Genomic DNA, 26,682 nt, shown 5'->3' with positions numbered 1-26,682 from the left:
ACTTGAGTGCTGTGAGCACCCCGGGCTCCCCACAGTTAGTTTGGGATTGGTCTGTGGCCGTTGGGCACCCGGAAACCTTTCGCTGTTCTTGTTTTTCCACGATCCCCACATTCAGTCACGTGGTCCCGCAGGCTCTGTGTGTGTGTCTGTATGCAAATGTGTATATGTGTGTGCGCGCACGTGCACACATATGTGTATGCGCGTTTGTGTATGTGCATGTGTGTATATGTATGCATGTTCATGTGTATGTGTGTGCACGTATGCATGCGTATGTATATGTGCATGTGTGTGTAAATGTGTGGGTTTTTTAAAAAAATTTTTATTAGTGAAACACCATGAGGCACAGTTGTAAACTTACAAATTTTTGTGCTTGGATTTCAGTTATACAATGATCAAATACCCATCCCTCCACCAGTGCCCATTTTCCACTACCACGGGTCCCGGTATCCCTCCCACCCCCATCCCACCCAAATGTATGTGTTTTTATGCGTGTATGCACATATATGCATGTGTGTATGTTTATGTGTGTGCACATGTGTGTTTGCATGTTTATGTGTATGTGCATGTGTGTATATGTATGCATGTATGTGTGTTTTTGTGCACATGTATGCATGTATGTTTATGCATATGTGTGCATGTGTATGCATGTGTATGTGCACATGTATGCATATGTGCACACGTATGCATGCATGTGTGTTTATGTGTATGTATGTATGTGTGTTTATGTGTATGTGTGTGTGTGTGCACATGTGTGTGTATGTGCGAGTGTGTGCCTGGGCCGTTCTGACCCGCTGCTCCTGTCCAGGTGTCCGACATGAAGAAGAGGATGGAGGACGGCGTCGGGTGCCTGGAGACGGCTGAGGAGGCCAAGAAGAAGCTGCAGAAGGACCTGGAGGGGCTGGGCCAGCGCTTCGAGGAGAAGGTGGCGGCCTACGACAAGCTGGAGAAGACCAAGACGCGGCTGCAGCAGGAGCTGGACGACCTGCTCGTGGACCTGGACCACCAGCGGCAGAGCGTGTGCAACCTGGAGAAGAAGCAGAAGAAGTTCGACCAGGTGCGTGCAGCAGCCCAGGGTGGGGACTCCCCTCCCCTCCCTGCCCAGCCGGGTGGGCCCAGGGCACCCGTGCCCAGCTCTCCCCTCTCAGCTCCCCACGGGGCACCCATCCCAGGTGACAGGAGACAAACAGCCCTCGCCCTTATGGGTTTTCCCATATTGAACCATTTAATTACCCAGGATTTTTGATTACTTGTTTGGGGGCCATACCTAGCGGTGCTCAGGGCTGACTCCGGGGTCTGTGCTCAGGGATCCCTCCTGGTGGGGTTCAGGGGACCCTGTGTGGTAAGGAAGCGAACCCGGCTTGGCCCTATGTATGTCACTGGCCCTTCTCCAGAAATGTTGTGGAATTTTTTTGGTGTCTCATCACAAAAGATCTGAAGCAGCTCCCAGAGGAGCAGACACAGGGTTTGGGGGTAGTGGGAGGAAATCTGGGGCCATCAGAATCGAATTTTCCCTGAGACAAATGCCACCCGGTCACCCAGGGGCAGAGTGGCCTCCCTGGTCTCGGGCAAGCTGTGCCCGTGGGCTGCCCTAGTGGGGCATCATCCCCAGGTGATGCCCGTCACTGTGCCAGTGCTGAGAGTGGCACCCACTTGGCGTGGGGGTCACCTGCCCAGGTGTAGAAGCCCCGGAACCTTCTCCTCACATCAGCTCAACTGGCTTGGCTCTGCCTCTTTTGCCCCCCTCCCTGGGACTTTGCCCCTGGGGGGGTCCCCCATATTCTCCAGGCTGGCGGGATGCCGGGGCCATGGGGGTGGGGAGCAGGCTCCGGGCTGGCCCGAGGGCCCAGTGCCACAGTCTCACCGGGTCCGTGGCTTCCCCAGCTCCTGGCCGAGGAGAAGACCATCTCGGCCAAGTACGCCGAGGAGCGGGACCGGGCGGAGGCGGAGGCCCGGGAGAAGGAGACCAAGGCGCTGTCGCTGGCCCGGGCCCTGGAGGAGGCCGTGGAGCAGAAGGCCGAGCTGGAGCGACTCAACAAGCAGTATCGCACGGAGATGGAGGACCTCATGAGCTCCAAGGACGACGTGGGCAAGAGCGTGAGTGCCCCCCCCACCCCCGACTCCGTGGACACCGTGATGCAGACTCCCCGGGGGGCCTTTCATCCCTCCCCACCCTGCCCCTGACGCAGCTTCCCTGGGGCGCAGGTCCACGAGCTGGAGAAGTCCAAGCGGGCGCTGGAGCAGCAGGTGGAGGAGATGAAGACGCAGCTCGAAGAGCTGGAGGACGAGCTGCAGGCCACCGAGGACGCCAAGCTGCGGCTGGAGGTCAACCTGCAGGCCATGAAAGCCCAGTTCGAGCGCGACCTGCAGGGCCGCGACGAGCAGAGCGAGGAGAAGAAGAAGCAGCTGGTCCGCCAGGTGCGCTGGGGCCTCCCGGGGCTGCCCTTTGTGGAGGCATGTAGTGCTGGGGGGCTGGGACAGGACAGAGGGCCCTGCAGATCTCCCCCACATCACCGGGCCTCGACCCCCTGGGCTCAGCCGGGGAGGCGCAGGTCCTTGGGCGCACCCCTAGCTGCCGGCCACTCCCCAGGTGCGGGAGATGGAGGCTGAGCTGGAGGATGAGCGGAAGCAGCGCTCCATGGCGATGGCCGCCCGGAAGAAGCTAGAGATGGACCTGAAGGACCTGGAGGCCCACATCGACACGGCCAACAAGAACCGGGACGAAGCCATCAAGCAGCTCCGGAAGCTGCAGGTGAGACGGGGCGGCCGTCGCAGGCTGGGCGTTGCTGCCCTCTCCTCTCTGAACCGGCCACGGGATGCGCATCTCCCTGTCTTAGAGGGAGACGGAGAGGCCCAGAGGTAAATCGGAGGCAAGAACATGTGCAATTAAGCCAACAACTTAGTATCTCCAGTACAGACCGGTGACACCTCAGGGTTATGGTTGAGTTCCAGAACAAACTATGGACAGGCCAGGTTCTGATGCAGGCCAGGCTTCATCCATAGTGACGGGAGGTTCTGGAGCTGATGGTTCAGTGAAGCAGCCTGAACCGGAACACAGATTTGGGGGAGATTTTGCACCTTAAAGATACCCCTGAGATGCCATGTCACCTGCAAACTGGCAGCAGTTAAGGAATGGTGGCGGCTTGTTTTCGAGGCCACGGGTCCCCCCGTGCCCTGAGTGTTGTTGGCAGACCCACTGCCCCCCTCCCGCCAAGACCCATAAAATTGCACCCACTTAGCGGAGATACACCATTGGGGAGCTCTCTATGGGAGAAAACAAGCTCTTTTACCAAGATCTTGTGACTTGCAGACAGGGAACGTGTTCCCACTCTGTCAGTGTAGTGGGTGGGCTTTAGAACACGCTAGGTCAGGTTATGGGACGTTGTAGCGATCAAAGCTCTGTGGCTTCGCCTGATGGGACACAGCCCTGCTGAAGTTTGTGTCTCAGGCCTAGCACTGCAGACAGCGGGAAGTCGGTGCAGGCTTGGGACCTCTTTCTTTGACTCTTCCACCCATAAGGTGAAAGCTGGTGAAAGGTGTTGTCAGACTGAAAACCGGCCCCGAGATCCTGTTGGGAGTGTTCGGTATGGTGCATGGGTGGGCAGGACCCAGTGTCGATCAAGCCTCTTCCTCCCCATTCCAGGCCCAGATGAAGGACTACATGCGTGAGCTGGAGGACACACGTGCCTCCCGGGAGGACATCCTGGCGCAGGCCAAGGAGAATGAGAAGAAGCTGAAGAGCATGGAGGCGGAGATGATCCAGCTGCAGGAGGTGGGTCCAACCAGTAGAGAGCACTGGGGAGGGGGGTGACTTGGCTGCAGGAGGTGGGTCCAGCCAGTAGAGAGCACTGGGGAGGGATAATCCAACTGCAGGAGTGAGTCCAGCCAGTTGAGGGCGCTGGGGAGGGATGACTTGGCTGCAGGAGGTGGTCCAGCCAGTAGAGGGCACTGTGGAGGGATAATCCAATTGCAGGAAGTGGGTCCAGCCAGTAGAGGGAGCTGGGGAGGGATGACTTGGCTGTAGAAAGTGGGGCCAGCCAGCAGAGGGCGCTGGGGAGGTATAACCCAACTGCAGGAGTGGGTCCAGCCAGTAGAGGGCACTGTGGAGGGATAATCCAATTGCAGAAAGTGGGTTCAGCCAGTAGAGGGCACTGGGAAGGGATGACTTGGCTGCAGGGAGTGGGTCCAGCCAGCAGAAGGTGCTGGGAAGGGATAATCCAACTGCAGGAGTGGGTCCAGCCAGTAGAAAGCGTTGGGGAGGGATGACTTGGCTGCAGGAGGGGGTCCAGCCAGTAGAGGGCACTGTGGAGGGATAATCCAATTGCAGGAAGTGGGTCCAGCCAGTAGAGGGAGCTGGGGAGGGATGACTTGGCTGTAGGAAGTGGGTCCAGCCAGCAGAGGGCGCTGTAGGCTGCCTCTTACCAACAGGCGCCCACAGCTCCGGGCAGAGCCAAACCAGCCACCCCTGGAAGCAGTGGGGCGGCTTCTTGCTATTTAACAAGGCTCCCTGCAGAGTCTCATTAAGCAGCAGGCTCCCTGGGGTGATCAGCCTGTGTGTGTGAACTAAGCTGCCGCCTTTGGGGGCGGGCTCCCTCCCTGCAAATGAGGCTTTGTGGGAATCACCACTTACTGCACCCCAGGCGGACCCCCAGGCCCGCAGCCCCTCATCGCCAGTGTGCCCAGGCCCCCTCAGCCACTGCGCATGCAGCCCGTCAGGGCTATGTCCCCTGGGCTCTGACCTCTGCAGAATGGGCCCCCCCCCCCACTTTTCTGTCGTGTTCAGTCACATCCTCCCCCGCCATCCTGAGGTCACTCGTGGGCTGTTGCCCTCCACCCTGGCCCCATCACTCAGGGCTCGTCCCCCTCTGACCTCCAATCTGCCTTGAGTGAGACCCTGCAGACTTGGGCTGCCTCCGTGGCCCTAAGCAGAGGCCCCAGGATTTAGGGGAGTCCTGGGGGGAGGTCAGGGGGTGAGGGGTGCCTTGGCCGGGACCAGGAATGGGAGCGCTTTCGGGGCTCTGGGGGCTGCGTCCCCCGGCCTCCCGGGGGCTCATGGACTCGGACCTCCCTGCAGGAGCTGGCGGCCGCCGAGCGCGCCAAACGCCAGGCCCAGCAGGAGCGGGACGAGCTGGCGGACGAGATCGCCAACAGCAGCGGCAAAGGGTGAGCCGGGCAGGCCGGTGGGCAGTGGGGGGGCGGGTGTCCAGGCGGGCGGGTGTCCCGGGTGCTCACCAGCCCGGCCTACGCCCGCAGCGCCCTGGCCCTGGAGGAGAAGCGGCGCCTGGAGGCCCGCATCGCCCAGCTGGAGGAGGAGCTGGAGGAGGAGCAGGGCAACACGGAGCTGGTCAACGACCGGCTGAAGAAGGCCAACCTGCAGGTGCGCCCCGCCCCGCCCGCCTCACCTCTCCCGTCCCGCCCCGCCTGCCCCATCCTTCCCACCCCACCTGCTCCGCCTGTCCCATCCCCTGTCCCCCATCCTGCCCGCCCCACCACACCCCTCCACCCCGCCCCTCCCCATCCCGCCTCCCCCCCAACTCTGTGCCTTCCCTAACCCCTCTTGCCCTGCCCACCCACCCCTCCCACCTCCCCTGCCTCGCCTGCCCCATCCCTCCCACCCCGCTTGCCCCATCCCTCCTGCCCCCGCCCCACCTGCCCCGCTCCCCCACCCTCCCCCGCGCCTTCCCCTCTCCCCCCTCACCGGCCCCCCGCCTCCTGCTCCCCCCAGATCGACCAGATGAACACCGACCTGAACCTGGAGCGCAGCCACGCGCAGAAGAACGAGAACGCGCGGCAGCAGATGGAGCGGCAGAACAAGGAGCTCAAGCTCAAGCTGCAGGAGATGGAGGCCGCCGTCAAGTCCAAGTACAAGGCGTCCATCAGCGCCCTGGAGGCCAAGATCGCGCAGCTCGAGGAGCAGCTGGACAACGAGACCAAGTGGGTGGCCGGGGCCGCCGTCCACCTCAGGACCTCGGGCTGGGGCCTCGAGGTCCAGCATGGGGAGGAGGGGGGCCTGGGGACAGGGCGGCCCCCGCAGACGGATGGTCCCTTGAGCCCCACCAGGAGTGCTCCCTGGACCCTGCCAGGAGTGCTCCCGGAGCCCTGCCAGGAGTGTTCCCGGAGCCTTCCAGGAGTGCTCTCCGAGCCCCCCAGGAGTGCTTCCCCAGCCCCCAAGGACTGCTCCCTAAGCCCCCCGGGAGCGCTCCCCAAGCACTTCCAGCGCCTACAGTAACACACACGGAAAGTCTGGGGTGCTGAGGACCCCGTGTGGGGGTCCCATGAGGGTCAGGGTCAGAGGCGTCTCCCCCTTGCACTAGGGTGCCCTGGGGGCTGGCCACAGGTTCCCCCCAACCCCTGGCCGCCGCACTTTGCCTGGCTGCGGAGTCGCTCCGAGTGCCCTCCCTGAGGAGCTCCCGGGGAGACAGCACCGCGGGGTGGGCGCGTCCAGCGAGCCCCGTCAGGAGGGTCCCCTGAGCCTCGTCCCTGTCCCCGCAGGGAGCGCCAGGCGGCCAGCAAGCAGGTGCGGCGGGCGGAGAAGAAGCTGAAGGACGTGCTGCTGCAGGTGGACGACGAGCGGAGGAACGCGGAGCAGTTCAAGGACCAGGTGCGCGCCCGGGCTGGGGCGGGGCCGGGGGCAGGGGCCGGGGGTCCACCCCCTCCCTCGGGCGACCCGAGGCGCCCCTCACCCGCCCGCGTCCCTGCAGGCCGACAAGGCGTCCACCCGCCTGAAGCAGCTGAAGCGGCAGCTGGAGGAGGCCGAGGAGGAGGCGCAGCGGGCCAACGCGTCCCGCAGGAAACTGCAGCGGGAGCTGGAGGACGCCACGGAGACGGCCGATGCCATGAACCGCGAGGTCAGCTCCCTGAAGAGCAAGCTCAGGTGAGCGGGGGTCGCCAGGAGGAGGGGTGCGGGGTCCCCACTGAGAAAGAGCCAGAACCCGCGTGTTCCCAAGGGGCCCTGGGAGAAGGGGTGGGCGGGGGGTTGACGCACAGGGTGGGGCTGGTCAGAGCGGGTTGCCCTGGGCCCGTTCTGTGTCTTGGCCACTGCCTGAGTCGGGGAAGGGGGGACCTCTGGGCTCCTGGCTCTCCCCTAATGAGAAAGGGCAGTCCCCGTCTCTCTTTTCTCTCTCATCTCTCCCTCCTCTCTCCCTCCCTCTGTTTTGGGGCCACACCCAGTGGTGTTCAGGGCTTATGCCTGATCTGCACTCAGGGATCGCGCCTGGGGGGCTCAGGAGCTATCCGGGTTCGAACCCAGTTCAGCAGAACACGTGGCCGCCCGTCCCTACTCTCTTCCTTGCTGCCTCTCTTCCTTTTTTTTTTTTTTTCTTTTTGGGTCACACCTGGCGATGCACAGGGGTTCCTCCTAGCTCTGCACTCAGGAGTTACTTCTGGAGATGCTCAGGGGACCATATGGGATGCTGGGGATCAAACCCCGGTCCGCAGCGTGCAAGGCAAACGCCCTCCCCTCCCGGCTGTGCTATCGCTCCAGCCCCGCCTCTACCTTTTTCTGGCCCTGGCTGTCACCTGGCCCTGCGACCTCCGGGGAGCATCCCAGGGCCTCCTAGTGGGGCGCACTCTGAAGGGGACGGGACCGTTTGCTCGCTGGGTTTTGGGCGCCCAGCAGGTGCCTCGGACTCACTGGGTTCCCGGACGCCCCGACAGGGTCCCCTGCTCTGGGAGGGTCTTTCCTTCCAGGGTCCTCCTTTTGCCCCCAGGAGACCCCCTTCCTGCCCCGTGAGCGGATGCTCTGGCCGTGGGGGACCATGTGACGGGAGGGGGGCCGCGCCCTGCCCAGTGCCTGTGGGGTCCTGGCGGTCACTCTGGTTTCCTGTGTTGGGGCTGCGGTGACCCCGAGGGTGCCCGGGCCCCGCCCTGAGTTTCGGGATGGGGGGGCGTTGGGGGTCGGATCCCTATTTGGGAGGGTGGGGGCGGGGCTTCCAGTGCCCAGCGCGGACTGGTGGGCGCCGGGCCTCCCCGCTGACCCTGCTGTGCCCCTTGTCCCCAGGCGCGGGGACCTGCCGTTCGTCGTGCCGCGCCGCATGGCCCGGAAAGGAACGGGCGAGTGCTCAGACGAGGAGGTGGACGGCAAAGCCGACGGGGCCGAGGCCAAGGCTGCCGAGTAGCCGCCGCCCAGGACCGCCGGACCCCGGGGACTCGGCGCCCCTCCCCGCCCTCGGATCGGCTCTACCCGCGCCCCCGCCGCCTCGTCCAGGCCCTTCGGCTTCTCGTGCTGCAGCTCACTCCCCCTCCTCCCACCGATCCTCCCCCCCTTCCCCTAAATCTGATACCAAAGAGTCAGGGTCCCGGGCCCCCCCACCCGGGAGTTGTTAGAGCGGCCAGTGGGCGCATCGCCCTGCACTGAGGCGGTCCCTCGGGCAGGGCCAGAGTTTTCTACGAATCTATTTTTCTTTGTCTGAGGAGTTTTGATAGCTGGGCACCCCGGGAGAGTCATTTTCCCCCTCCCCCCTCCCCCCACGTCACCAATTGTTCCCTCCCTCCACCCCAGCACCCTTTTTTGCTCTTGGCAATCACACACGGTGACCTCACACCCCGACCCAATCCCCCGACCCGCGGCACGAGCAGGCCCCGGGGCCCCCTCTGTGCGGGGCACAGAGGGCCGGGGGCAGGCGGGGGGGAGGGCGGTTGTGTGACCCCCTCCTCCCTCCGGGCAGCGCCCCCTGTCCCCGCCCGCTGCAGGTCTCAGTGCAATGATGCCCCTGCCCCACCTCTGCCCCGGTGCCCACCCACCGACCCGGCCGGCCGGCCCGCTGCTTCCCGCACTCTTGGGGACCAAACTATGGAATGGTTCAGGAACTTGTCCCGGGTCCGAGTCCAGCTGGGTCGCGAGGGCCAGGGGAGACTCCACTGGGGAGACTCGAGGACGGCCCCCTCCCCCCACTCCGCAGCCCCTACTTCACCGGCGGCGCACGCACGGGTGTCCGGGAAGAGGTCCCAGAGGCGGCATCTTCTCGCCCCGCGCCGTCAATAAAGGATGGAGCTCCGAGTCTATCACTGCCTGTCCTTGGGCCGGCGCGGGCGACGACGCAGCGGCTGCTGGTCCGCGTGTCCCGTGTCGATATGCTGCATTCAGACCCGCGCGGGGGCCCCGAGTCGGCCCCGGAGGCTGCCGCAGGGGAGCGGAGGGGCTCGCTCCCACCCCCCCACTCCCCTTTGACAGATTCCAAGTGCCTTAGCCTGTGTCGCGGCTGTCACCGCTCCAGCCAGCCGCTCTCCGGAGCTGCCCACCGAGCGCCAAAATAAAGAATGACCTTGTGTCGAGAACCTCGTCTCCTGCTGTCTGTGCATCTCTGTGCGTGCGTGCGTGCGTGTGGGTGCATGCGTGTGCACGTGTGTGCTCACGTTTGTGCTCCGCGTCTGTGCGGGGGCTGGGGGAGCTGGGGCGGGCGAATCTGTGTGCATGCGTGTTGCACGTGTGTGCTCATGCTTGGGTGGGCTGTGCGCTGGTGCTGTAGCCATCTGTGCGGAGGCTGGCGTGGGCGTGCGTGTGCATGTGTGTACATGCATGTGTGTGCGTGGGCGGCCTCTCGTGGACAGTGCGCTGATGCTGTAGTAATCTGTGCCAGAGGCTGATGTGTGTGTGTGTATGCACGTGTGTTACATACGTGTGTGACTGTGTGCCCTTATGCTGCTGTGCACCGATGCTGCTGCCGTCTGCCAGAGGCTGGCATGTGGGTGTGTGCATGTATGTACATGCATGCGTGTGCGTGGGCGCCCTCTCTCGGGCTGTGCACTGATGCTGCAGCTGTCTGTGCATATGTGTACATGCATGTATGTGCGTGGGCGGCCTCTCACGGGCTGTATGCTGATGCCGTATCCCAGACTACTTTGTGCTTCTGGAAGCTTCTGTGCAACGCTGGGCCACAGGCTGGCAGGCGGGGTGGCAGGAGACCACCATCCTGGAGAGAAGGGCAGGCGGGCCCAGGAGCTACTCTTGTGGGTGTATATGTATGTCTGGGGGCTCCTCCTGGCAGTGCTCAGGGCTGGCTCTGAGCTCCTGGATCATGCCTGGCAGGACTTGGGGAACCATACAGGGTGCCGGAGACGGAACTTGGGTCTGCCACACGCAAAGCGGCACTTCACCTCTATGGATTTTTTTAAGTTCTTCCCGTTTGTTGTTGCCGTGTTTGGGCATTGTGCAACTGTTCGGGGGTGGGTCATACACTGTCGCTGGCGGTCCTGTGTGCTGGTTGTGTTGTTTCTTTCTTTTTGGGTCACACCCGGCGATGCTCAGGGGTTCCTCCTGGTTCTGTACTCAGGAATTACGCTTGGCGGTGCTCGGGGGACCCTATGGGATGCTGGGAATCGAACCCAGGTTAGCTGTGTGCAAGGCAAATGCCCTCTCCGCTGTGCTATCGCTCTAGCCCCTCGTGTTCCTCTATTGGGGCGCTTGGTTGTGGCCTTGGGAGTCACCCAGAGCAGAGCCGCTGGCATCACACCTGTCTCAGGAGCTGCGGCCTGGCGCCTTCCTGCCCAGCTGCTTCCGGCCCTGCACCAGTTCCCAGTAACCCGGGCTCCCTTGGCAGCGAGCTTCTCTGGCCTGTCCCACACCTGCGCCCGTGAGTGGAGGCACGAGGGCCAGGCCCTGCTCTAGAGGCCTCTCCAGGAAGTCCTACTCCAGGGAGGTCACCTGGCAGCTTCAGCAGGAGGCAGGAGCTGGGCACTGCTGGGTGGGACCACCACCCATGGGACCACCAGCCACGGGACCCCAGCCACAGGAACACCAGCTGTGGGACCACCAGTTGTGGGACCACCAGCCGCGGGACCCCAACCGTGGGACCACCAGCCGTGGGACCACCAGCCGTGGGACCCCAGCCACGGGCCCCCAGCCATGGGACCACCAGCTGCGGGACCCCAGTCACTGGACTCCATGGGACCTGAGCCACTGGACCACCACTGCGGGACCACCAGCTAGGCTGTGGAAATACACCACCTGCAGCGGAAGTGTGTGGCTAACAGTTTTTTCTGAAGTTTCCTGGGCCATTAAGACCCTTTGTGCAACCTCAGACCTACCCAGAGTTCACCTGGCTGCCCCTTGACATTGGGGTCTTTGCCCCAGAGGGGCGGCCCTGCCGACTTTCCCTCTCAGACCAACTCTTCTTGCTTGCAGGCTGAGTCCGGTCTGGTTTCTGGCAGCTCAAGGCCCCAGGTCTGGGTCTTGGGGTAGGGGGGTGCCGGGAGGGGGAGGTGGGGAGTGGGGGGATAGACGTGCCTTAATTTAAACTTTACAGCAGCGGCTGCCCCAGAGCTGGGCTGGGGCCCGAGGGTGGGGAGCGGAGGGTTCCCACAGCAGGAGGGGGTTTTCCCAGGGTGCCCATGCACAGATGGCCTGGCCTGCACTGTGAAAGAGGTGCTGATGGGGGGCTGGAGCAATAGCACAGTGGGGAGGGCGTTTGCCTTGCATGCGGCCGACCCGGGTTCGAATCCCAGCATCCCATGTGGTCCCCTGAGCACTGCCAGGAGTAATTCCTGAGTGCAGAGCCAGGAGTAACCCCTGAGCATCGCCAGGTGTGACCCAAAAAGCAAAAAAAAAAAAAAAAGATAGAAATCCCTCCCAGACTGTCCCCCGCCCATTGCAGAATTTGATCCCTGCAGAACCTCCTTGTTCCCTTGAGTGGGGTCTTGGGCCATTTTGCCACGATTATTTTTGGTGCAGCTTATCGGTGGCGGGAGAGACTGCTGCAAAGTTTCTTCCTGTTCAGAAACAGGGACCTGCCCTGGGCACAGATTGTGGCAAAGGCCCAGCTCTGGGGCTGTGTCCCTCCTGGTGACCTTTCCTGCTAGGGTAGGGTAACGCTGAGCCCCTTTTAGAGACGCTCGAGCTTCAGGATCTCTTAGATGAAGGTCCCAGCTCGCTTGCTGGAGTCTAAAGGGGCCCAGCCCACACACTGACCAGTGGCCACACTGGCTGGTGACCCAGGGGGCGCTGCCCTTCAGGTGCTGAAGATCCGTGCCCAGAGGCTGGGAATTAGAACAGGGACTGTCTGTAACATCGCTAGCTGTAACCCTAGAGGCCCTGCTGGCCGTGACTCAGCGCTGACCCCTCCCACCTGCTCCATCCACTCACTCCTATCCAGCGGGGATAGGTCTCCTTAGGTCACTTAGCAAGCTCCAAGGCATTGGGGATATCCCTCCATCAGGGGCAAGTTTAGTGAGAGAGTTCATGAAGGGGTGGGGAGCCACGGACACGGGGGGGGCCAAGCACTCACCCTCTCCTGAGCACCCACAGGATGGGGCCAGTGGATTCTGCTGGGAAAGTGCTGGAAGGCTCCTCAGAGGAGGTGGCTTTTGCAGAATGAGCACTGTATTCCCCGGTGGAAGAAGCGTTCCTGTAGCAAGACCTGTGTTAGAACATTCTAGAAGTGGGGCTGGAGGGATAGAGCACAGCAGGTAGGGCGTTTGCCTTGCACGCAGCTGACCCGGGTTCGATTCCCAGCATCCCATAGGGTCCCCTGAGCACCGCCAGGAGTAATTCTTGAGTGCATGAGCCAGGAGTAACCCCTGTGTATCGCCGGGTGTGAACCCCCCCCCAAAAAAAGAACATTCTAGAAACTGTGGGGGCTCCACCTGCAGATAGAGAGACTGCAGGGAGGCAGGAAGTCTCTGGAATGTTCAGGGACATTGCCAAGTGCTGCGATGATTTTGGTGAGGGGCAGAGCAGCCAGAGGATGAGGCCTTGGGGTGGGGGCAATGATTTCCGGAGTTTTCCATGGCCTCTCCCTGCTGTTTTTGCCCCAAGTCCCATGCAGGACCAGTTTAGCTGTGGAAAGCATATGGTCTGGGACACTGCACCGTGGGCGGAGGAGCAGAGGGGAGTGATTTCTCATCAACAATCTGTTGGGGGTTTCCGTTTCTTAGTGATTTTCTCAGATTACAGAGCATTTCACTTTTGGTTTCCGGGATTGGTTTTAAAAGGGGCCCGTAAACAGTGGTGGGGGTGCAGATACAACCACACAGCCGGGACCCACAGCTGAGAGCAGCTTTGCACGAGAACAGGGTCCAACATCCAGAGGCAGATTTCTCAGTGAGCTGGGGAGGGACCCCTCTCCCCGAATCCCCACCCTGCATAGCTTCTCACTCTCAGCCACTCTACAGTTGCTCTGTTGCCAGGTGGGTGAAGTGGCCCAGGCCAAGAGGTCGGTTCTCCCAATGGCTTGTGAATAATTCTGCAGATCACTTGCTAATTAATTGCAGCGGGGGGACTTTGGTGAAATGGGGAGCAGGGGGTGGAGCCTTGAGAATAGAGTTGTTCTATCTCTCCATCCTGACCATCTCAGTCACTCTTGGATGTCCCTGGGTGGGTTAGGACTGGCAAACTGTGATGAACACCTGGGTGGCACTGACAGAGCATCCCACCAGTCCCACTTGGCAGCCGTCTAGCTGTGGGCGAGTCCCCTTGTCCACCTGACCTGCATGGTGTGGGAATTAGGGAGTGGGGAGAATGATTATCTGAATTCCTGCGGGAGATGGGAACTCAGGCTGGAGCGTGGAACTGCTCTCTACAGAAAAGTGAAAATCAGCCTGAGGGGCTGGAGTGATAGCACAGCGGGTAGGGCGTTTGCTTTGCACACGGCCTGATCTGGGTTCAAGTCCCAGCACCTCATATGGTCCCCCGAACATGGGCAGGAGTAATTTCCTGAATGCATGAACCAGGAGTAACCCCTGTGCATTGCTGGGTGTGACCCAAAAAGCAAAAAAAAAATAAAAAGTCAGCCTGAACCCCTGCCCTAGTTTTCTGGGAACACTTTGCTGTTTCCCTTGCAGACTTTAAAGAAAGAGACAATGCGAGAAAGAGAGAGAGAGAGAGAGAGAGAGAGAGAGAGAGAGAGAGAGAGAGAGAGAGAGAGAGAAGCATTTTTTAAAAATGATTTACTCAGAGGAACAGAGAGCTAGTAGAGTGGGAGGACGCTTGTCTTGCATGTGGCTGACCCACGTTCAATCTCTGGCACCCCATGTGGTCCCTCAGCTCACTCAGGAGTGATCTGAGTGTAGAGTGAGCACTGAGCCCTGAGCACCACAGGACGTGGCCCCAAAACAAAAGCAGGGGGAGAGAGGGATCCGCATGCAAGAGAACATAGAAGGGGATGATGCCCAGGGTACAGATCTCTGGCTGAGATGCGGGGCAACCTCCAGGCTGGAGAATACACCCCATATACCTTCACAAAGTTGGTTTTATGGTAGTACTTTTCCTAAATGGGCCCCACCTGGGTTTTTGGGTTTTTGACTATAGCCTGGAGGCATTGTCACAGGTGAAAATTCTTCAGCTGCCCTTGGTCCTTTTAAGGTTTTTAGATTCTCTTAAAATCTTTCTTTCTTTCTTTCTTTCTTTCTTTCTTTCTTTCTTTCTTTCTTTCTTCTTTCTTTCTTTCTCTCAGGTCACACCCAAGGATGCTCAGGGTTGCTCCTGGCTCTGCACTCAGGAACTACCCCTGTTGGTGCTCGGGGGAGCCTATGGGATGCTGGGAATCGAACCTGGGTCAGCCGCGTGCTAGGCAAACGCCCTACCCGCTGTGCTATTGCTCCAGCCCCAAACTTCTTTTCTCTGAGTGGTGCCTCAGTTTCTCCCCCTCTGAAGAGCTCAGTATGAAGTTTGCCCTCTAGATGTTGGGCAATGTGACTGGACAGCTTCTGAATTTTATTATTTCCTATAAAACTCATCACCAGAATGCCTGCCCTAACTGCCTGCCACTGCTCTAAGAGCAGGACAGTGGTGGCTGTTTGTGGACAAGGACGTGAGCCCTGGGGGTGAGGGAAAGGACCCAGGCACCTGGGAGGCAGTGGCAGAGCCTGGATTTGATTGTTTTTTGTTTTTGTTTTTGTTTTTTTCTTTTTGGGTCACACCCAGCAATGCTCAGGGGTTACTCCTGGCTTGTGCACTCAGGAATTACTCTTGGCCGTGCTTCGGGTACCATATGGGATGCTGGGAATTGAACCCGGGTCGGCTGTGTGCAAGGCAAACGCCCTCCCCGCTGTGCTATCGCTCCAGTCCCAGAGCCTGAATTTGAACTCGGGTCTGTGTGACGGCTGCCCGTTTCCTGTGCTATAAAGAGAGGGGGACTCAGCTGGGATCAGCAGGACACCCCAACACCTATGTCCCTGAGTCCCTGAGACTAGTGACCCCAGAAGGCAGGTGGATGTTGGAGGGGGCTCCTCCCTTTGGGGGAGTCTGAACATTTCCCTGTTGTGTTCTGGTCCTAATGTAATGGAGCAGAATTCATCTCAAGGCAGGAAGATACTAATTAGCAATGTCCAGGCATACTGGCTAAGTCAAGGTCTAAATCAGAGTGGGCACCATAGGCCTGATTCTTGTTACCCAACAGCACGGTTAATTCTACCCACACTGTGTGTGTATTATCGCATTTGGCTCATTAAGCACTGTTGTGCCCTTCTGGCTGCCCCATCCTCTCAGCCTCTCCCAGAGTTCAGACTGCCCTCATGATGTCTCAAGTACCATGGTCAAGTACCAAGGGCCCAAAGGCAAACACTCAGATCAGTCTGAACATCATAGGGACCCAGAATAATTAACTTCCCCCAAGCTTTGGGCAAGGGCCTGATCTAACTGCAGGTAAACGCGTTCTTTTTATACACTAAATACTCTGAAGCAAAGTGTAGTAGGGGAGGAGAGTGCTGATCCAAACACAAGGCCATAATTCCACCAGGTGGTACTAGAGTTGCCAAAACGTTCTTAGAATGTTCTAGTTTCTCTTGCCTCAGAGGCAAGGTACAAGCAAGTGGCCAATTTTCTCTGGTCTTCTCTCAACTTGTAATGAACTGGGTATTAATTTTTTTGTCTTTTGGCTACTCCCCCCAGACGGGAGTATAAAATGAGGCCCCCCATAGCCATGCCACCAGACTCTGCGCCAGGCTGTTTTCACTCGGGGTGCCCCAGAAGGGGGTGGGTGAGAGCCCTCCCTGCCCCAAGGGACTCAGCCCTGGCAGCCGACCTCCACTACCCAACCACCACCACTCTTCAGGCCGCTTTCCGGACACTTGAATCGAGCCTCACGCACGAATAAAGTCCCACGAAACCTAGATAATGTGGAACTTTGTGACCTCGGACTCTGGACTCAACGGGACTCCGGAGCAGAGATTCTCTGCCTGCTTCCCCCAATCTCCGCTGACCCAGGGCTCACACCAATAAGCCACACCCTGCCGGTGGCACCAGATAATTTCCTCATTGGCCGAGTAACACATTATAAGACACTTTCTACCCATTTTCCATAATTACCACAACCATATTTGATGGGGTTCAGACAGTAGGCAACAAATCATGGAGAGAAATACATAAATGCGTGCCTCTTGGAGAGCCTGGCAAGCTACAGAGAGTATCCCGCCCAAACAGGCAGAACCTGGCAAGCACCCCATGGCATATTCAATATACCAAAAATAGTAACAACAATAGGTCTCATTCCCCTGGCCCTGAAAGAGCCTCCAATCATTGGGAAAAGACGAGTAAAAAGAGGCTGCTAAAAATCTCAGGGTTGGGAGGCTGGGTGGAAGAACCAGCCACACAGCAGGCAGCTGGTAGAAACAAATGTGGGTCTTCTGAGGCTGTCTTCAATCTGGTCACCTTTCCCTCTTTATAGTCACTTGAGCTTTAGATTCTCTTAGATGAAGGTTTCAGCTCATTTGCCAGAGTCTAAAGAGGTCCGACACAGAAGCTGAGGGGCAGTGTCCATACAGGTGGTCCTCCAGTGGATGTTGCCCATCAAATGCTGAAGGCCATGCCCAGGGACTGGGAATTAGAACAGGGTTTGGGGCACCTGGGATCGAGCATCACTAGCTGTAACTCTCGAGGTCCTGAACACTGCTAGAGGTGACTCAGGAGGCTTTGAGCACTGCTAGGGGTGACCAGCACCCAGCAATTAGACTTGACTTCATTGGGCTGCTGGTACAGACTTGCCCCACGCTTCCAGAAAGGGCAGGTAGAGGGTCCGAGTCTAGCAGCTCACATGGACTGTCCCCCACCTAGGGAGACCTGGAGCCTAATGGCCCTCAGACCCTGGCTTCTGATGTTCCTCGGAGTCCTCAGCAGCGTCAGCCAGCGAAGACCACCCCCGCAGTCCCTTGGGCACCACTGAGCACTTCGCTTCAAACATCCAAACTAAAACCAATCGAATAAGAACTTTGGGGTTCGTTCTGCATTCTTACCTGAGGAGTCTGTGACAGCTGGTTTCAGTGTAGAGACTTTTTTTTTTAAATCACTGTGAACTACAGTTACAAAACTTTCATGTTTGAGTTTCAGTCCATACCATGATAGAACACCCATCTCTCCACCAGTGCACATTCTCTGTCACAAATATTCCCAGTATTAACCCCCCCCTTTACAACCCTTCCCCTGCCTCCCTGGCAGACAATTTCCCCCATACTCTCTCTATTTTTGGGCATTATGGTTTGAAATAGAGGCCATCACGTTTGGTCCTTTATCTACTTTCAGCACACATCTCCCATCCCGAAGGATCCCTCCAATCATCGTTGACTTAGTGATCCCTTCTCTATTACAGCTGTCTTCTCCCACAGCTCATGAGGCAGGTTCCAACCATGGAGCAATCTTCCTGGCCCTTGTGCCTACTGTCCTTGGGTGTCAGTCTCATATTATGTTATTTTGTATTCCACAAATGAGTGCAGTCCTTCTATGTCTGTCCCTCTCTTTCTGACTCATTTGATGTAGTATGAAATTTCATTTCACTCTCCATGACCATCCACTTAGAAGCAAATTTCATAACTTCATCTTCCCTAACAGCAGCGCAGCGATATTTAGTCCAACCTGTCACCATGGTCATATTGGTTTCCAGTGAAAATCACGTGAATAAAGAGACTATTTGTCACCGTACTGCAGTGACCGCAGTAACCGGGTCTCTTGGTGTATTTGGAGCGATAGATATTCCCAGCTGATTGACTGAGATTGGGTTGCAGACAGCTAGGCAGACAATAACAATCACAACAACCTTGACTTAAAATTAAACAGGCTTAATATAGGGAACGAGGAACTTCTAGAGAGTGGGGAGACACAAAGAGAATGGGGAAGAATGAAATATAGGACAAAGGAGTTTAGCACAAGCATGGGGAATTGTGAGTATCCTTGGGGAGTCGAGGCAAATGAGTGTAAGTCAGGAGCGAGGAAGGAAAACAGACCTATAGCCAAGCCGAACTGCTCGTAATAGAGGGGCAGCAATTATGAGGAGATGATGCCCCCTTTGGTACCGCCCTTTACCAGCCCTGGAGTGTGTCTCCAAAGTGTGTTGCTCTCACCTCCAGGAGATCCCCTGGATGTTTAATCAACAGTGTGGCATCATCCAGATGGCTTGGAAGCAGTGCCGGTGGGAGATCCAACAAGAGATGAACCAAGGGGGAAGAGAGGTTATAGAAACCATAACCAATAAACCACTTGCTTTGAGGACAGGCAGTCACAAGTGTCCAATGTCAAAGGTTGAGGGAAGACTTGAGCCCTGACTCTCTCAGAGGTGCTGCTGGGGCCTCCGCCTTCCCTCATCTCAAATTCCATCCGCTCTGCCTCATTACAGGGGAATGATAAGAACTCGAGTGTGAGATCATTTTTGTTTTTCATGGAGCAATAGCACAGCGGTAGGGCGTTTGCCTTGCACACAGCCAACATGAGTTCAATTCCTCCGCCCCTCTCGGAGAGCCTGACAAGCTACTGAGAGTATCTTGCCCGCACGGTAGAGCCTGGCAAGCTCCCCGTGACGTATTCGATATGCCAAACACAGTAACAACAAAGTCTCCAATGGAGACGTTACTGGGCCCGCTCGAGCAAATCGATGAACAACGGGAGGACAGTGACAGTGATCACATTTAGTATTTGAACACCAATTTCACCACCATTACACCTTCCTACCATCATATTCCAGATGTTTCCATTCTGAACCCCAACCCCTGCCTCAAAGCAGAACCGAAATAACTTATTTTGTATTGTTTGCTATGAATAAACCGCTGAAAGTGATCCAAAAAATTTCCTTAGAGGAAAGTTTGTGGAGATTGTTGTATTTCACCCAGGGGCCATCAAGCCCTGCTACAAGAGATTACTAACATGTTGTTAAACGTTGAGGCTTGCGTGCTTATATGTATATATACCTGTCAAAATACATTTCCCTCTGAAGATGGTTGCCTTCTACTTTAAACCCCATCAAATGTAGTGCACTACTCTTAGAATATTACTGGTGCAAGGTATGAGATGTCGCGAGTCACTGAATGTGGCTGCGTGGTCCAGGAATAGGTTCAGTCATGGGTGAGGCTCGTCCCGAGCGTGTGGAGAACATCCGTGAGCATGGTAGTTTTCTGGAAGTTTTCAGCCACCGGGGCTGGCTCCTTGGAGCAGGAAGGGAAACTCACCCACCTTGCTCCGATGGCCCCAAATGAAAGAGCCTGGCATGGGGTCCGGCTGCATAACCATGGTATGTCCAGCGTTGAGATGCTTATGCCAAAATATGCCTTCTTGGGCCCATGAGATAGTCCCGGGCTTAAGCCAAACTGTAGCACTGTAGCACTGCCCTTCCGTTGTTCATCGATTTGCTCGAGTGGGCCCAGTAACGTCTCCATTGTGAGATTTCTTGTTACCGTGTTTTGGCATATTGAATACATCACTGGTAGCTTGCCAGGCTTTTCTGTGTGGGCGAGATACTCTTGGTAGCTTGCCGGGCTCTCCGAGAGGGGTGGAGGAGTCGAACCCGGCTCAGCCAGGCCGGCCGCGTGCAAGGCAAACGCTCTACCGCTGTGCTATCGCTCCAGCCCAAGCCAAACTAATACCAACAAAATGAAAAAGGTTTGGTGTTCATTCTGCATCCTCACTTGAGGATTCTGGGACAGCCGTTTGCAGTGCAGGGACATTTACAATAGTTCAATCTGTCACCATGGTCTTATTGGTTTCCAGCGAAAACCTTGCACATGGCAATCCGATCCCCAGTCCTGCATGTGGTCCTTCCAGCGCCACCATCAGGGACCCTGAAGGCAGAGCCAGAAATCGGAGCATCCAAGGATGTGGGCCACCAAAGAAAATCAAAAGCAAGGCTTTTCTCTTCCCACTGAAAGCCTGGCAGGATCTGTCCCGTGGACATCACATATGAAACAACCCCATGTCAGGGCCAGGCCGACTCTGTAGGGCCCAGTGGGAGAATTGTCCAGCAGTCCCCAAGTGGGACTCACACTCGGGATCGTTCCTGGGGGCATTGCCATCCATCAAAGGAGTCGATATGCTGAAAGCTGACAGAGATGAGGCAGGAGTGGAGGGAGGCTCCAGGTCGGTGCCCCGCCCACCAGGCCTGTGTCCAGGGAGGAACCGTGGCATCCTGACTCATTTTTGTGTCCGTGACTCTCTGACTTGGCATGGCAGTGACCTTGGGTAAGTGTCCTCAGTAGAGGGAGACAAAGATGTGGTTTCGGTAGAGATAAGCCAGGTTAGATGTCAGCCGATTCGCTCTGCCTGGAACCTGCACCAGGGACATGAGAGAGAGAGAGAGAGAGAGAGAGAGAGAGAGAGAGAGAGAGAGAGAGACAGAGACAGAGACAGAGACACAGAGAGAGACAGAGACAGAGACAGAGAGACAGAAAGACAGAGATAGAAAGACAGAGAGAGAGGGAGAGAGAAAGAGACAGAGGGTGAAAGAGAAAGGGAGAGAGAGGGAGAGAGGAAGAGAGGGAGAGAGGGACAGAGAAAGAGAGAGAGTGAGCCCATGACAATTCCCACTCAGTAGTCCCTTGACCCCTGCCAGGGCTTTAAGTGTATCAGTGCTTATCCTTGAGGTTTTGCCCCGACCTATCCAGCACTTGGTCCAGGTGACCTGGAAGATACTGACCTTGTCAGAGGTCTGCTCTGATTTTCCATCATTCCCAGCACCGGTGGCCAGAGCACCCTCAGCCTGATGTAGCCTGTGTGGTGCGAGGTCCCTCAAGGGGGGTTGATGCGGGCAGTTGTCTCCAGCAAATGAAGAAGGCGGGGAGAGTGTCGAGACAGAACCACGCTCCTGCTTTGTTCCACACAGGGTGACTGGGTCGCCAGGACATTCTTGGAGGGCCCCAGTTCCCCTTCACTGAGAGGCAAGTGACAAGCCTTTGTGCCTTTGCTCCAGTCCCTTGGGGGATGGGACACAAGGCATTAGTTCTCTCAATTTCACACAATTGTGGCATGTGAGTGCCAAACAAGTTCCATCACTTAAAATATGGGCTGGAGGGGGCAGGGGGATGCAGAGACATGGGCATGAGCATTTCCAGATCCTATTGTAGTTGGGGGTGAAAAGTCATAGGCGAGCTCCCGTAGAACACGGTCTCCGAGGCAGCTCTGCTCCACCAGCTGTTGTCGGCTTCCTGCTGCGTAGGGCTGGGTCTCTCTCCTTCAGGACATTTCAGTTATGGACTGGGTTTCCTTATCCCCCGGTTCTCCCTCAGTGGAGGACAGTCCTTGTGAGGAGGTCAATTGAGCGTCACTCCCCGGCCTTTCTGAATGCAAGGGGTGAGTCTTGATGATGCAGACAAAGATGTTGAGTCAAGCACAGTGAGTGGCCTGGAAGATCCAGTGACTGCAGGTCAGGGACACAGCAGGTAGCAGATAGGGACATGGTGGTGACAGAGATGTCCTGGCCAGTCTCCCCTGCTCCCCAGAAGGACGTGACCAAGAGTCGTTCCCTCTTCATGATGACTATTGAGTAGCGATTTTAGGAAGACCAACAATTCTGTCTATTCTTCTTTCTCAAAGTTTTAACCTGTAACTCTCACACTGGTCATGCGGTAGAAGGAAGCAGAACTATATTAGCTAATTTTATTTTTTATTATGGAGTTTTTTTTTGGTTTTGTTTTTGGTTTACTCACCATGAAATTATTCACGACTGGATTTTGGGCAGGCAATGTATTAACAGCAGTCCCTTCACCAATGTTCACTTCTTCCACAAATGGCCCCCTGCTCCCCAGTGCCTCCCACCCTCCAGTCTGCTTCTACAACAGGCACTTAAAATACACCCCCCCCCCCACACACAAGTTTTTGCACTGTGCACTTCAGTACCACCTCCTCTGGTGAGATGTCTTTTTTGTATAGACACAGGAAGACAGTTGATGCTATGCTATGTAACTTGGGAGTTAAATTATTTATTAATTTATTATTTATTATTTATTATTGACTCCAAAATACCTGTAACAATGTGGGTCTCACTCTCCTAATCCCGAAAGAGCATTGAAATGACTCTTTTAAAATCTCAGGGCTAGGAAGAAGGAGACGTTACTGGTGCCTGCTGGAGGAACTCGACGAACAACAGGATGATCGTGATTGTGATTGACTCCAAAATAATATTTACTCCTGGGCATCCATATTTACTTGACTTAAGCCTCAGTTGCCCTTAGTTTCCAGCACTCCAAGAGCATGGTACCAATGAGGGATTGATGGACCCAGGGCAAGCTCTGAGCTACCCTGGCATCAAAACGGGCCAGGTCAAGCGCCATAATACTTAACTATAAGTCAAGAGCATGGTCATGGACAAACTCTGTCATGACCCCAAAAAACGTGGTAACTGAATAAGGACCCTGCTGGGGTTAGGAAAGACTAACCTGGCCTGAGGAATGTGGTCTGGAATATAAAGTGTGATGTCTCCAGGAAGAACCAAACTTTAAGCTTAATATATCTCTTACTGTGCTCATACAAAAAGGACGCTGCTAACTAAACTGTACAAATGACAGAAAGGAAAGAGAAAAGCAACTGAGGATTATTGGCGCCTGTTGGAATTGGGTGTGTCTCAGTTGCACTGTGGTGAGAGTGAGTCAATAAACTGTAAACTCTCTGCAGAAGCAGCAAGGACAACCCAGTGTTATCCAACACTCCTCCGCCTACTTGAAGGCTCCCCTCCACTCTAGACTTTCCCCCCTTCCTGTCATCTCCCCAGCCCCCCTCCAGTGCACGTTTCCTACTGAATATCAGTTAGAAAGTAGAGCTTCAGCTTCTTTGCACCCTGGTGAGCTTCATGGGGTGCTGTCTTGCTACATTTTCTCCTCGCGTACTCCGTGGAGGGTCTTCCTTCGATGCCTACAGCCTCTGCTTTCCTCCTGCTTCTTTCCTTCTTTCTAGGGCTCTCTCCCCCTGCTCAGGGGACATCTGACCCTCCAAATGACATGACCCTTTTAGAGCTCCAGTCCCCAAATCTATCTTCTCCCAGGCAGAGCTGCGTCTCAGAGTCAGAAGTGGTGCCCTTGCTTGAGCCTGTAATGGAGCCAGGGGTTGGCCTTGGAACGGTTCCTCAGCCAGGCTGATGCCTGTTTCTTCCTCCTTCCCCCTGGGCTTCTTGACACAGGGACAAACCTCACAGCCTCTTCCCTGTCTTCCTCATAGTCACGAGCTCTCAGACTGGCCAGTTGCAGAGAACGTCCATTGGTGCTGCAGTTCCTTGAAGTTGTCTTTATTATTTATTTATTTATTTATCTCTTTATTTAATTTACTTATTTATCTCTAGTTCTCACTCTCAGAGAAACTGGCAGGCTACTGAGAGTATCCTGCCCGCATGTATGCCTGACTGGAAACACCTTAAAGGTGATTAGAGGCTGCCCCAAAAGGCTCCATCCCTCTCAGAGAGCCCAGCAAGCTACCGAGAGTATCCCGCCTGCAAGGCAGAGCCTGGCAAGCTACCCGTGGTGTACTCATATGCCAAAAACAGTAACAATGATGGTCCTCATTCCCCTGACCCTGAAAGAGCTCCCAATATGCCATTGGGCTACACTAGCATCTGACAGGGACGAATGGGGATGTTACTGGTGCCCGCTGGTGCAAATCAATGAACAACGGGGTGATAGTGATAGTGACTGTGATTTATTTATTTATGTCTTTTTGGGTCACATCTGGTGATCCTCAGGGGTTCCTCCTGGCTCTGCACTCAGGAATTACTCTTAGCGGTGCTTGGGGGAACCATATGGGATGCCTGGGATTGAACCAGGGTCGGCTGCCTGCAAGGCAAACGCCCTCCCCGATGTACTCTGGCTCTGGCCCCAGTTATCTTCTTATACCCACTGTTTTAGGTGATGCGCCTTCCAAAGTCATCAGGAAAGTCCACTCTTGGGGATGATGTTGCCTTGTCTAGGTCCCTGAATGTAATTCAGGGCTTCCAGGCTCACCATCCAGCGGCACTACCACAATTTCCCAGCTCAGTGGTGGGATTTCAAGGCTGGAGTTTGGTGCACCAGTGACCTAGATGGATCTTTTATGGTGTGTGTGTGTGTGTGTGTGTGTGTGTGTGTGTGTGTGTTTGGAAAGGGAGAGGTCCCTGTATGTGGCACTCTTTCCCCTACTCTTCTCCCTGTCCGGCCACTCCTCACCCCTCCAGGTTTGGAATTTTGAACTGGAGCCTATTTTGAAAGCTATTGCCTTTGTGCTTATCCATGTGGCGAACTTCCAAACACGCATCTGAATCAATGACCTGTTTTCCTGGGAATTCAAATGTTACTCTGTGAAGAAAGCTGAAGTGTCCACTTTTCTGCTGTTATTTGTGGTATAATTTAAACACCTATCTGTTTCGGCATCAGAATAAAAGTATTATTGGTGATGATTTTCCACGTCATGTTCTTTTTTTTTTTTTTGCTTCAACCCTTAAATTTTTTTAAAATGAATCACAGTGAAAGACACATTTACAAAGTTGTTTGTGATTGGGTTTCAGTCATATAATGTTCCAACACCCGTCCCTTCACCAGTGCACATTTCCCACTACCAATGTCCCCAATTTTCCTCCTGCCCCCATCCACCACTTCCTGCTGCTGTGGCAGGCTCTCTTCTCTCTCTCTCTCTTTCTCTTTTCTCTCTCTCTCTTTCTCTCTCTCTCTCCTTTTGGGCATTATGGTTTGCAATACAGATACCGAAAGGTTGTCATGTAGATAACTACTTGCAACACTCAGTTCTTGTCCAGCATGATCATTTCTAAGTATTATTGTCATAGTGGTTCCTTCTCTACCCTAATTTCCCTTTGCTCTACACGCATTTGTGGCAAGATTCCAACCATTGACCGGTCTTCCTGGCCCTTGTTTTTTTTCTGGTCTTGGATATTAGTCTCATACTATTTTTTATATCTCACCAGTAAATAACAGTCATTCTATATCTGTCCCTCTCTTTCTGATCCATTTCTTTCAGCATGATACACTGTCACTGTCCTCTGTCCACTGTCACTGCTCATTGATTTGCTCGAGTGGGCCCAGTAACGTCTCCGTTTTGAGACTCGTTTTTACTGTGTTTGGCATATTGAATACATCATGGGTAGCTTGCCAGGCTTTGCCGTGCGGGTGAAATACTCTCGGTAGCTTGCTGGGCTCTCCGAGAGGGGTGGAGAATTGAACCCGGCTCGGCTGGGCTGGCTGCTTGCAAGGCAAACGCCCCACCGCTGTGCTATCCATATATATCAAATTTTATAACCTTATTTTTCCTAACTGCTGCATAGTATTCCATTGTGTAGGTGTACACATAGTTTCTTTATCCCTTCGTCTGTTCCCAGGCACTCAGGTTGTTTCCAGATTCTGGCTATTGTGAATAATGAACTTAGAAGCACAGATGGTGTTTCTGCGGTGTGGTTTTGGGCACCCAAGGTAAGTTTCTAGAAGTGGTATAGCTGGGTCAAATGGGAGCTCAACTTCTAGCTCCAAACCTTTTGAGAAATGCCACTTGTTTCTCTGAGTTGACCAGCGGGGGAAAGAGAATGCAATAGCAAGGGGTGGGGTGAGATAAGAGAGTCATGGAGGAGGAGGAGGAGGAAATGAAAAGAGAGTGCAGGGTAAAATAAAGGGTGTTGGGAGGATCCTCCCAGGATGGGAGAAGCATGCTGAAAGTAGACTATAGACCACACATGATTGCCACTCTATGCCTCTCTTGCAAACCATAGGACCCAAAAGGAGAGAGAGAGAGAGCAAAAGGGAATGCCCTGCCACAGAGGCAGGGTGGGATGGGGGGACAGGGGGTGGGTGGGAGGGATACTGGGACCCGTGGTGGTGGAGGATGGGCACTGGTGGAGGGATGGGTACTTGGTCATTGTATAATTGAAACTCAAGCACAAAATCTGTAAGTCTACAACTGTACCTCATGGTGTCTCACTAATAAAAATAAACAACAACAACTATAAAACAAACTGCCCCAGGTCTGCAAGACAGTACAGCAGGTGGCTACTTGCCCTGCATGTGGTTGGCCTGGGTTCAATCTCCAGCACTCATATGGTCCCCGGTACCCCGACAGAGCCAGGGGTAAGCCCTGACCACCACCAACAAAGTGGCCCAATATTCCTCTCTCCCTCAAACATAACAAACAGCTCCAAAAAGCTGCAGGTTCCACCCATTCAACTGAAGCACAAGGGTGGCATCAGAGGCAGCAGAAGCTTTGGATGGAACTGTGAAAGTCAACTGATGCATGGAAAAGAGCAGGCACAGTGGACACTGTAGGCAAGGAGGTGCGGGAGGGCTTCTCAGAGGAGGTGACCCTGGGTGTGGGCGTTGTAGGATGTGCATGGTTTCCTAGGTGGGAGGAGCCGGTGCTCCAACAGCAGGACGGACCTGTGCCAACACATTCCAAAAGCCAAAAGCCTCCTGCTCCCAACCTGCCCAGCAGTGAGACCCTAGTGGAATGTGTGGTGTGGAATGTGTGATGTGTGTGTGTGTGTGTTTGGGGAGGGGTGTCAGGAAGATCGGGCATTGGATCTAAGGCTACAGGGAGGAAAT

General features: G+C 55.7%; 1 protein-coding gene across 2 annotated transcripts in view; it reads left to right on the top strand.

The window, feature by feature from the left end:
• MYH9 (myosin heavy chain 9) overlaps window positions 1–9,253 on the top strand; it is an 82,220-nt gene extending 72,967 nt beyond the window's left edge. For both annotated transcript variants that reach the window (XM_056137413.1, XM_056137414.1), the window contains 11 exons: window positions 806–1,054; window positions 1,882–2,094; window positions 2,203–2,415; window positions 2,588–2,749; window positions 3,641–3,769; window positions 5,072–5,160; window positions 5,251–5,374; window positions 5,723–5,931; window positions 6,490–6,598; window positions 6,699–6,871; window positions 7,997–9,253. In XM_056137413.1, the coding sequence (XP_055993388.1) occupies window positions 806–1,054; window positions 1,882–2,094; window positions 2,203–2,415; window positions 2,588–2,749; window positions 3,641–3,769; window positions 5,072–5,160; window positions 5,251–5,374; window positions 5,723–5,931; window positions 6,490–6,598; window positions 6,699–6,871; window positions 7,997–8,114 (1,788 nt within the window). In that variant the 3' untranslated portion in view covers window positions 8,115–9,253. The remainder of the gene's footprint in view (window positions 1–805; window positions 1,055–1,881; window positions 2,095–2,202; window positions 2,416–2,587; window positions 2,750–3,640; window positions 3,770–5,071; window positions 5,161–5,250; window positions 5,375–5,722; window positions 5,932–6,489; window positions 6,599–6,698; window positions 6,872–7,996) is intronic.
• Window positions 9,254–26,682: the final 17,429 nt, after the last annotated feature.

The sequence above is a fragment of the Sorex fumeus genome, unplaced genomic scaffold (assembly GCF_029834395.1).
Source record: "Sorex fumeus unplaced genomic scaffold, SorFum_2.1 ptg000125l, whole genome shotgun sequence".
In the NCBI taxonomy this organism is placed as follows: Eukaryota; Metazoa; Chordata; class Mammalia; order Eulipotyphla; family Soricidae; genus Sorex; species Sorex fumeus.
This window is presented reverse-complemented; position numbering and strand designations above follow the sequence as displayed.